Consider the following 12,263-nt stretch of genomic DNA (forward strand, 5'->3'; position numbering starts at 1 on the left):
AAAATGGACATTTTAACAATATTAGTTCTTCCAATCCATGAACACATAACATCTTTCCATTCATTTGTATTCATTTGTATCATCTTCAATTTTTTTCATCAATGTCTTACAATTTTCAGAGTACAGGTCTTTTACCTCCTCGGTTAAATTTATTTCTAGGTATTTTATTCTTTTTATTTGCTTGTATATGGGATTGTTTTATTGTTTTGTCTTTCTGATAGTTCATTATTAGTGTATAGAAATACAACAGATTTCTGTATCTTAATTTTGTATCCTAAAATTTTACTGAATTCATTTATTAGTTCTAATAATAAATGAATCTTATTTATTATTGGGATTTTCTGTATATGGTATCATGTCATCTGCCAATAGTAAAAGTCTGACTTCTCTTCCAATCTGAATGCCTTTTATTTCTTTCTCTTGTTGATTGCTCTGGCTAGGACTTCCAATACTACGTTAAATAGAAGTGGTGAGAGTGGGCATCCTTGCCTTAGTCTGGATCTTAGAGGAAAAGATTTCAGCTTTTCACTATTGAGTATGATGTTACCTGCAAGTTTGTCATAAATGGCCTTTATTACTCAGAGCCTATTTAAATATGCTGCTTGCATTAAAAAAACACACACACTCACACACAAACTGTGCTTAGGTCTTTCCCATTTGAAAACTTCCCTTGACTCCATTTATTTCATTTTTTTAATTGTAAAAGATGACATACATGTAGAAAGGACATGCATGATTTACGTCCTTTCTACATATATATTTATCATGTAATTATAAAGTGAGCAAGTAAACAACTGTGTAGCCACTATGCAAATCAAGAATGACAACATAACCAGCAGCCCAGAAACTCCTCTACTACCTTATCAATGACAATCCCTCACTATCAGGAACTTCATGATAATTGCTTTCCCTTCCTTGACTTACATTTTTCTCTGCTAGCTTCTTCTTGTCTTCCCTTCTTGACTAGGTTTTTGGAAATTGACATCTCCTCTTGCTATCTCCACATCCTCAGCTCCCCCTCAGCCCTTAACCCTTTATACTGCATCTCCAGCAAGACTCTCTTCCTGCAACCAGTGTTTCCAGTGACTTCTTAATTATTATATTTTAGAAATGCTTTTTAGTTCTTATCTTGCTGGACTTATTTGACAATGGTGGTGATTTCTCTTCTCAAACCTTTGACTGTTATGATGTTCTCTTCTGGTTCTTCTCTCATTCTTTAGGCTGATTCCTCTCAGTTTTCTTGAAGGTTTATTTTATTTTATTTATTTATTTATTTTAAAGAGTGGTTTTTAATTTTATTTATTTATTTATTTATTTATGGTTGTGTTGGGTCTTCGTCTCTGTGCGAGAACTTTCTCTAGTTGTGGCAAGTGGGGGCCACTCTTCATCGCGGTGCGCAGGCCTCTCACTATCGCGGCCTCTCTTGTTACGGAGCACAGGCTCCAGACGCGCAGGCTCAGCAATTGTGGCTCACGGACCTAGTCGCTCTGCGGCATGTGGAATCTTCCCAGACCAGGGCTCGAACCCGTGTCCCCTGCATTGGCAGGCAGATTCTCAACCACTGCGCCACCAGGGAAGCCCCCTGCAGGTTTATTTTTATATGCGCACTGTAAATGTTGGCATTTCTCATGATTCTATCACTTTCTAGCAATCTTACCCACTTTTAATGTTTAACTCTTGCTCCTAAACAATGACTGTTAAATCCATATTTCTAGCTGCATGCTCTCCTCTGAGCTTCAGAACCATATGCTTGTCTTCTTTTAGACATTTCCTCTTGGGTAATCCTTATGCATCTCTAGCTTAACAAATCTTAAACTGTTTAATTCTGATCAGGCAGAAGCAATGATAGATAATAAGAACAGGTAGGCTTTACTAAGTTCTTCTTAGGTGCCAGGTACTGTTTTAAGTGCTTTACATGTACTAACTCATTTTAATTCTCATTTTAACAAATAAAACCACAAGGTTATGATAATTATTGTTGTATATATGGAGAAACTAAGACACAGGAGTGTTAAGCAGCTTGCCCAAAGTCAGGAAGAAACATAAGGCAGAGCCCTGATTCAAATTCTGGCACTCTAGCTTCAAACCAATCTTCCTCACTCCTGTACTGTAGTTGCTCAAGTCAGGAATTGCGTCTGGGACTCTTGACCATAAATTCAATGCATTTTTGGTAATATTTGGCTTATTCAGATAGGGATAATGATAATTTGGATTTATATGAGACCTCTTCAGTTCTCCAGAAATTTGAAGACATCTACTAACAGTATGGCAGCTAAACACTTATCCAGGGATGGCTGACCCCATTTCACAAAGTCACCACAAAATAACACTAATCTCTCTAGTAATGATCAAACTGACTCTACTACATAAATTTCCTATACTTAGTTATACAGAATCAGCAGGAGGAGAAACTATGTCTTCGAAAGGTATATCATGCCTATACCTTCATATCTCTCTTCATAGAGAGATGAGCAACCTATTCTAAGAATAACAGGCTAAGAAAGGAAAATTTAATGCATGCATCAAGCTTAATGGAGTACAAATGTAATATACACAGTTTATAACTACATATATAGAGCCTTCATTATTTTGTGAGCTAGTTTTTAAGAACAATATGATGGAAGAATGAGAACTTTTCATTGGTTCAGCCATGCAAATTAGTATTATTTTTAGGTTTAAAGACTAAATCAACTATGAAATGTTTCAAAGAAATCCAGAGGCAACCAAGTAACAATTTCCATGAAGAGATGAGTCAGTGACGTGTGGTATTAAAAATGGCAATACCTGGACTCTTTTAGATATTTATAGCTGTGTTTGGATCATGTGGTACTGTTGCTCCTTTCTCCCAATAATGCTCATTTAGGGAAAGGAGGGCCTCAGCTTTGAAATGTGTTTGAGCTCTGAAAATTGTTGCCTCATTAACCCTTCACAGGAAATGGAACAGTTTGTACTTGTTATATTTATTTTCTCTCAGTGCTATGGCACTTAATCCCACTGATAGCTCATTCATCAAAATTCTTAGAATTTGCTTCAATAGTTCAAATGTTCTCCAAAGTGAATCTCTTATTTTCTCTTTTTACCTAGATGACGCTGGATCAAAAATCCATCTGACGCAACAGGTAGACATGGCAGCCCAGGTTGCTTCTGGAATGGCCTATCTGGAGTCCCAGAACTACATCCATAGAGATCTGGCTGCCAGAAATGTCCTTGTTGGTGAACATAGTATCTACAAAGTGGCAGATTTTGGACTTGCAAGAGTTTTTAAGGTAGATTTGGCTTTGTTTTAATTAGTTAGTAATGGGTCAAAAGGCTAGACCAGTATACTAATAGATTTACTGTTATTTTTCGACATATTTCTCCAAGTTCTATTGGTCCATAGACCATTTCAGGATCCCAGGGCTCTACAGACAAACTACTTCTTATTTCTATTTCTTCACCAAAGAGAAAGAAACAGAAAAAAACGATGATCAACCAGATGGGAAAGTATGTAATTAAGTTTGCAGTTGAATAAACGATCAGTTTTTCAGTACCAGTAGCCTCTGTTTGTCTGCCTCTGTTTCCCTTTAAAAAGGCAGCACACTTTGTACAGAGTTACCCTACCCGTCGTTGCTCACTTTATGCCAGACTAATATGCATGCTGCCAAAATTCTTCAGCAAACATTGGCTTTTAAAATCCTGCCACCCCCGCTCCCATTTTATGACATTAGGCCAAAAGACACTAATATAGGAGATATAATGTTAGGTGTTTTTATCTGAATTTAATTTTTTATTTCTACATTGTATCGTAAAAATATGAGTGTGGGGCATGAAACACAAGTAAATGATTCTCTTTTGATCTTTATGAATTTATCATCTTTTCTCTTTGTAAATTAATTAGATCCCCAGTGAGTTGATATATTAATTTAAATCATTTGGATCCTACTTTTCAGTATTAGAAAATGGTTACATGGTAATTATCAACATCAGTGGCTCTTCAATACCAGCAGTAAATCAGAAAACAGGCTTTGCTTTCACTTTCTATATTTGCTAAAGACCAGGTGTAAAGCCAGTGTCATCACAGATGAATTTCCCGTATGTATTACAGTGCTCCTCGCAGTGCTACTTTTAGCACATAGTAGGCTCTCAAGTAATATTTCATTAATGAATTCCCGCAGATTATTCAGTCTTGTGTGTCAGATTTGGAATTTGCTACTGTAATTATCATTTGAACTAAACTCATTTTTTTTTTTTAATTATTTTATTTATTTATTTATTTATTTTTTGGCTGTGTTGGGTGTTCGTTTCTGTGCGAGGGCTTTCTCTAGTTGCGGCGAGCGGGGGCCACTCTTCATCGCCGTGCGCGGGCCTCTCACTGTTGCGGCCTCTCTTGTTGCGGAGCACAGGCTCCAGACGCGCAGGCTCAGTACTTGTGGCTCACGGGCTTAGTTGCTCCGCGGCATGTGGGATCGTCCCAGACCAGGGCTCGAACCCGTGTCCCCTGCATTGGCAGGCAGACTCTCAACCACTGCGCCACCAGGGAAGCCCTGGACTAAACTCATTTTGAATCTTGTCCCTCTAAATTTTAATGCAAAGCAAGTTACAGATGAATGAGGGTGACCAAAAAAAACCCCACTTTAACTTAGCTTGATTCCTTAATGCATTAACAGGTAGATAAGGAAGACATCTATGAATCTAAACACGAAATAAAGCTGCCGGTGAAGTGGACTGCGCCTGAAGCCATTCGTACTAATAAATTCAGCATTAAGTCTGATGTGTGGTCATTTGGAATCCTTCTTTATGAAATCATTACTTATGGCAAAATGCCTTATAGTGGTGAGTAATTAATTCTGAAGTGGGCCTTTCTGCTGCAGGTCACTTACTTAGGTGTGACTTTAACTGCTTTGCCCAGACTTAGAGGGCAGAGTTATGAGGCTGACCACACCATGTGCCTGTGGGAGCATAACAGATAAAATTTGATGATGATGATTTGCATTAATGAGGTGGTTTATTGCCTCCTTCTCCTTTGCTCTTGAACTGCAGTCTTATAGACATTACTTGCTGCAGGATTTAGTTTAGTCTCTGCAGCCTGGGAAGGTAGACTTCATAGTTTCTCTGGGGAAGTCAATTTGCTTTGTCCTCTAGAGTGTCAGTATCTATGAATTTAAGAATCTGATTTCCAACTTATTTTTTGTTGGTTCCATTTTATATTTTTTAGGTATGACAGGTGCTCAGGTAATCCAGATGTTGGGTCAAAACTATAGACTCCCTCAACCACCTAACTGTCCATTGCAATTCTACAACATCATGTCGGAGTGCTGGAATGCAGAGCCTAAGGACCGGCCAACATTTGAGACACTGCATTGGAAATTTGAAGATTATTTTGAAACAGAGTTTTCACATTCAGATACAAATAACTTTGCATGATGAACACTGAAGAACATCAAATAATGAAGTAGCAACAGAGTTCAATAATCAGTTCAGAAATACAATCATATTAACCAACTGTAAAAATAAATTTATCTTGACGTATTCAAGTGATAAGGTAAATTTGGCCATATAATACAAAAAAGATTATATGCGCATTTTATCAACTGGGCAATACTGCAGGACAGTCTAAGATGAAATATCATCTCCCCACTGCCTGGCAAAATCAAATGCACTACACAAAGTTATTTTTCTTCTTAAAAGAGACACATTTCTATTTATTGTTTGAAATGCTGTTCAAGAGGATCAACAGATGATAGCGAATTTTTACTCAGTGACTGTTGTAGCATTTTCCTGTTTACTGATTAAGGTGGTTATTCATTATTCCTCGGATTGCTGAATCCCATCAGGCTGTTATTATGAAGGAATTTGATTGCTTTGCTGCACAGCAGGACCTGTGCTTTGAGATTTTTTTTTCTCTTTTAAAATACCTGGAACTACAATGATGGCAAAGACATGTTAAATGACTTGATTGTACTTGGAGTAATTGCACATATTTTTTTCCTATGCATAAAAAAATGAAGCAGCTGTTGAGGAAAAGAATTAAAATCTCTCTCATTTTGTAGAAGGAAATGATGGAATTTTTCTCTACCTCGGTATGTGTCATCTGAGATTCATCTACATTAGTTTTAATCCCTTAATGCTAAGAATCAGCTTGCAAAGCTGATGAGTTATTATCTTGGAAATATGCAAGAAACATCTAATAGCCTGCCAGATCTGAGAAATAAGTATCAAAATAGTTTAGGAAAATGAGAGGAGAGCAGTAGGATTGCTAAGGCCTGGGATTTCTGAATAATTTTAAAAATGTACCTTTGGTATATAGGCTACAAAACAGGCCAAACTCTGTTTCAGATCTAGAGAGTAGGAATAAGGAATAATAAGGTTTCATAACGTTGGTTATGAAACTGTATTTTTTGTCTGATAGGACAAGAGGGTTTTTACTCATCTTAAGTTTTCATTAACCTGTGTAAGAATGTTATTTCTTCTTAAGCAATGGGTGTATCAAGTTCTGTGCCTCATTAGATGATTAGGGAGAGCTCTCAAAGGGGGTTTCAAAATCAAATATATATTCAAAGATCTTCTAATGTAAAGCAATATGAATGAAAAAATTCATAAGAAAATTTTGAGTATATTGAGAATATTTTGAGTATCTTCTTTCATCTTTCTTTAAAGGGGAAGAAGAGCATTTCTAAGTGGTTACAGAAACCTCAACACAAAGTAGATTAAGCACTAAGTAAATCTGTATACTCTGTAACTGGAAGACAGAAGTTGTTAAAAAGGAGACAACAGGCCCCAAATGGAGTCATTTGTACTAAGCCCCATATCAGCAAACCAAGACTTAATACTTAAACTAATTGCAGTTTCAGCATTTCCCAGAAATGTAATCTTTAACCAGTCAACCTGGAATTACCTGGCCAGCATGATAGACCCCTTCCATCCCACTTAGGAGGGCAGGAGGGCGACCTTGTCAGAAACAATGCATTATTTGCTAATGATGTTCTTTTCCCACCCCCTTTCTGCTTTTAAAAACCCTTGCTTTTCTACAGCATGGCCGAACTCCTTTCTGTTTGTTAAATGGGATGCTGCCCAATTCACGAATCACTGAATAAAGCCAATTTGATCTTTAAATTTACTCAGTTGAATTTTTGTTATTTAACAAGATAGAGAGGACTCCATGCACAATACCATTAACAATTCAATGATCCAAAGTCCTTTCCCAACCTTCCCTCCAGCCATCAGCATTGTCCTCATTCCTCATTCCTATGGTCACAGATGGCTCTCAGAACAAACTGGGGTTCCCTCTTCTCTTCACCCAGCAGGAGAAAATGGAAAGCCTCTCTCTTTGCATTTTCAGCTTACATAAAAATCATTCTTTTTCTTTTTCTTTTTTTTTTTTAATTTAATTTAATTTAATTTTTTTTTAAAGATTTTTAAAATTTTATTTCTTTAATTGAAGTGTAGCTGATTTACAATGTTGTGTTAGTTTCAGGTGTACAGCAAAGTGATTCAGTTATACAATATACATGTATATATATTCTTTTTTTTGTTTGTTCTTTTAGTTCTAAAATTTTTTTTTTTCACACACACACACACTGTATTTTATTTTTACAAGAGATAAATAGACTGACACCAAGCATTGTATATGGATGACCACAACAAAAGCAACAATGATTGCAATTACCAAACATGAAACACACTCATACTATGTCATAATATTGACATTCATTCCGGTAATCCTCCACTGCAACAGCTCCTTTACTTTGCAGTGAATATTGATTTGTATATTCTTTGCCTCTGAGTGCTTGTGGGATTTTTTTTTTTTTAATTCAGACAGAAAGTCACAAAAATTATACTCATCCTCATCAGTTCACTCAGTCCCATGTAATTAATTTTTTTTTTCATCTTGATCTTTTGTTAGCACTTTTATGAGTTCATCAGTTTTTCATTAGCGTTCTGAAAATGCTTATTCATTCAGTTCAGCAGTACAGTCAGTTACCAGAAACCTGTACTTGTCAGAGTCTTTTCCATGAATTTCTTGAAGATGAAACCCTTTTATAGGAACATATTTGCAAAATCATCAGAGTACACCCAGAACTGTCTGTAAATGACAAAAGACTTAAAAATGACCACGGTTAAAGATTTGATGAAAGTTCATAATAATGCAGTTGACAAGAAAATTAGTTATTTCTGAGATATACATTTTAAAGTAATAACTAGGATTATTACTTATAACATTATACCAGAACATATAAGATTTTTAGAAATTTCATGTAATGTCTGAAACATTTATATTAACATATTTCCATACATATTTCCATACAAATACAAATATAAGATTTTTAGAAATTTCATGTAATGTCTGAAACATTTATATTAACATATTTCCATACAAATAACCCAATGAAAGTTTAGTATTAGTTGTTTTGTTTGTTTTTTTATACTGCAGATTCTTATTAGGCATCAATTTTATACACATCAGTGTATACATGTCAATCCCAATCGCCCAATTCAGCACACCACCATCCCCACCCCACCGCAGTTTTCCCCCCTTGGTGTCCATATGTCCATTCTCTACATCTGTGTCTCAACTTCTGCCCTGCAAACTGGCTCATCTGTACCATTTTTCTAGGTTCCACATACATGCATTAATATACGATATTTGTTTTTCTCTTTCTGACTTACTTCACTCTGTATGACAGTCTCTAGATCCATCCACGTCTCAACAAATGACTCAATTTCGTTCCTTTTTATGGCTGAGTAATATCCCATTGTATATATGTACCACAACTTCTTTATCCATTCGTCTGTTGATGGGCATTTAGGTTGCTTCCATGACCTGGCTATTGTAAATAGTGCTGCAATGAACATTCGGGTGCATGTGTCTTTTTGAATTATGGTTTTCTCTGGGTATATGCCCAGTAGTGGGATTGCTGGGTCATATGGTAATTCTATTTTTAGTTTTTTAAGGAACCTCCATATTGTTCTCCATAGTGGCTGTATCAATTTACATTCCCACCAACAGTGCAAGAGGGTTCCCTTTTCTCCACACCCTCTCCAGCATTTGTTGTTTGTAGATTTTCTGATGTGCCCATTCTAACAGGAGTGAGGTGATACCTCATTGTAGTTTTGATTTGCATTTCTCTAATAATTAGTGATGTTGAGCATCTTTTCATGTGCTTCGTGGCCGTCTGTATGTCTTCTTTGGAGAAATGTCTATTTAGGTCTTCTGCCCATTTTTGAATTGGGGTGTTTGTTTCTTTAATATTGAGCTGAATGAGCTGTTTATATATTTTGGAGATCAATCCTTTGTCCGTTGATTCATTTGCAAATATTTTCTCCCATTCTGAGGGTTGTCTTTTCGTCTTGTTTATGGTTTCCTTTGCTGTGCAAAAGCTTTGAAGTTTCATTAGGTCCCACTTGTTTATTTTTGTTTTTATTTCCGTTACTCTAGGAGGTGGATCAAAAAAGATCTTGCTGTGATTTATGTCAAAGAGTGTTCTTCCTATGTTTTCCTCTAAGAGTTTTATAGTGTCCAGTCTTATATTTAGATCTCTAATCCATTTTGAGTTTATTTTTGTGTATGCTGTTAGGGAGTATTCTAATTTCATTCTTTTACATGTAGCTGTCCAGTTTTCCCAGCACCACTTATTGAAGAGACTGTCTTTTCTCCATTGTATATCTTTGCCTCCTTTGTCATAGATTAGTTGACCATAGGTGCGTGGGTTAATCTCTGGGCTTTCTATCTTGTTCCATTGATCTATGTTTCTGTTTTTGTGCCAGTACCATATTGTCTTGATTACTGTAGCTTTGTAGTATAGTCTGAAGTCAGGGAGTCTGATTCCTCCAGCTCCATTTTTTTCCCTCAAGACTTCTTTGGCTATTCGGGGTCTTTTGTGTCTCCATACAAATTTTAAGATGATTTGTTCTAACTCCGTAAAAAATGCCATTGGTAATTTGATGGGGATTGCATTGAATCTGTAGATTGCTTTGGGTAGTATACTCATTTTCACAATGTTGGTTCTTCCAATCCAAGAACATGGTATATCTCTCCATCTGTTGGTATCATCTTTAATTTCTTTCATCAGTGTCTTATAGTTTTCTGCATACAGGTCTTTTGTCTCCCTCGGTAGGTTTATTCCTAGGTATTTTATTCTTTTTGTTGCAATGGTAAATGGGAGTGTTTCCATAATTTCTCTTTCAGATTTTTCATCATTAGTGTATAGGAATGCAAGAGATTTCTGTGCATTAATTTTGTATCCTGCAACTTTACCATATTCATTAATTAGCTCTAGCAGTTTTCTGGTGGCAGTTTTAGGATTCTCTATGTATAGTATCATGTCATCCGCAAACAGTGACAGTTTTACTTCTTCTTTTCCAATTTGTATTCCTTTAATTTCTTTTTCTTCTCTGATTGCCGTGGCTAGGACTTCCAAAACTATGTTGAATAATAGTGGTGAGAGTGGACATCCTTGTCTCGTTCCTGATCTTAGAGGAAATGCTTTCAGTTTTTCACTATTGAGAATGATGTTTGCTGTGGGTTTGTCATATATGGCCTTTATTATGTTGAGCAAAGTTCCCTCTATGCCCACTTTCTGGAGAGTTTTTATCGTAAATGGGTGTTGAATTTTGTCAAAAGCTTTTTCTGCATCTATTGAGATGATCATATGGTTTTTATTCTTCAATTTGTTAATATGGTGTATCACATTGATTGATTTGCGTATATTGAAGAATCCTTGCATCCCTGGGATAAATCCCACTTGATTGTGGTGTATGATCCTTTTAATGTGTTGTTGGATTCTGTTTGCTAGTATTTTGTTGAGGATTTTTGCATCTATATTCATCAGTGATATTGGTCTGTAATTTTCTTTTTTTGTAGTGTCTTTGTCTGGTTTTGGTATCAGGGTGATGGTGGCCTCATAGAATGTGTTTGGGAGTGTTCCTTCCTCTGCAATTTTTTGGAAGAGTTTGAGAAGGATGGGTGTTAGCTCTTCTCTAAATGTTTGATAGAATTCACCTGTGAAGCCATCTGGTCCTGGACTTTTGTTTGTTGGAAGATTTTTAATCACAGTTTCAATTTCATTACTTATGATTGTTCTGTTCATATTTTCTGTTTCTTCCTGGTTCAGTCTTGGAAGGTTATACCTTTCTAAGAATTTGTCCATTTCTTCCAGGTTGTCCATTTTATTGGCATAAAGTTGCTTGTAGTAGTCTCTTAGGATGCTTTGTATTTCTGCGGTGTCTGTTGTAACTTCTCCTTTTTCATTTCTGATTTTATTGATTTGAGTCCTCTCCCTCTTTTTCTTGACGAGTCTGGCTAATGGCTTATCAATTTTGTTTATCTTCTCAAAGAACCAACTTTTAGTTTTATTGATCTTTGCTATTGTTTTCTTTGTTTCTATTTCATTTATTTCTGCTCTGATCTTTATGATTTCTTTCCTTCTGCTAACTTTGGGTTTTGTTTGTTCTTCTTTCTCTAGTTTCTTTAGGTGTAAGGTTAGATTGTTTATTTGAGATTTTTCTTGTTTCTTGAGGTAGGCTTGTATAGCTATAAACTTCCCTCTTAGAACTGCTTTTGCTGCATCCCATAGGTTTTGGGTCATCGTGTTTTCATTGTCATTTGTCTCTAGGTATTTTTTAATTTCCTCTTTGATTTCTTCAGTGATCTCTTGGTTATTTAGTAACGTATTGTTTAGCCTCCATGTGTTTGTCTTTTTTACGTTTTTTTCCCTGTAATTGATTTCTAATCTCATAGCGTTGTGGTCAGAAAAGATGCTGGATATGATTTCAATTTTCTTAAATTTACTGAGGCTTGATTTGTCACCCAAGATGTGATCTATCCTGGAGAATGTTCCGTGCGCACTTGAGAAGAACGTGTAATCTGCTGTTTTTGGATGGAATGTCCTATATATATCAATTAAATCTATCTGGTCTATTGTGTCATTTAAAGCTTCTGTTTCCTTATTTATTTTCATTTTGGATGATCTGTCCATTAGTGTAAGTGAGGTGTTAAAGTCCCCCACTATTATTGTGTTACTGTCGATTTCCTCTTTTATAGCTGTTAGCAGTTGCCTTATGTATTGAGGTGCTCCTATGTTGGGTGCATATATATTTATAATTGTTATATCTTCTTCTTGGATTGATCCCTGGATCATTATGTAGTGTCCTTCCTTGTCTCTTGTAACATTCTTTATTTTAAAGTCTATTTTATCTGATATGAGTATAGCTACTCCAGCTTTCTTTTGATTTCCATTTGCATGGAATATCTTTTTCCATCCCCTCACTTTCAGTCTGTATGTGTC

The 12,263-nt window shown here is 36.0% G+C and overlaps 1 protein-coding gene across 2 annotated transcripts in view; it reads left to right on the forward strand.

The window, feature by feature from the left end:
• FRK (fyn related Src family tyrosine kinase) overlaps positions 1-7,096 on the forward strand; it is a 97,352-nt gene extending 90,256 nt beyond the window's left edge. For both annotated transcript variants that reach the window (XM_082404805.1, XM_082404806.1), the window contains exons 6-8: positions 3,085-3,266; positions 4,647-4,812; positions 5,195-7,096. In XM_082404805.1, coding sequence (XP_082260931.1) covers positions 3,085-3,266; positions 4,647-4,812; positions 5,195-5,403 — 557 coding nt within the window. In that variant the 3' untranslated portion in view covers positions 5,404-7,096. The remainder of the gene's footprint in view (positions 1-3,084; positions 3,267-4,646; positions 4,813-5,194) is intronic.
• Positions 7,097-12,263: the final 5,167 nt, after the last annotated feature.

This window comes from Balaenoptera borealis (assembly GCF_965194805.1).
Source record: "Balaenoptera borealis genome assembly, chromosome: 9".
In the NCBI taxonomy this organism is placed as follows: Eukaryota; Metazoa; Chordata; class Mammalia; order Artiodactyla; family Balaenopteridae; genus Balaenoptera; species Balaenoptera borealis.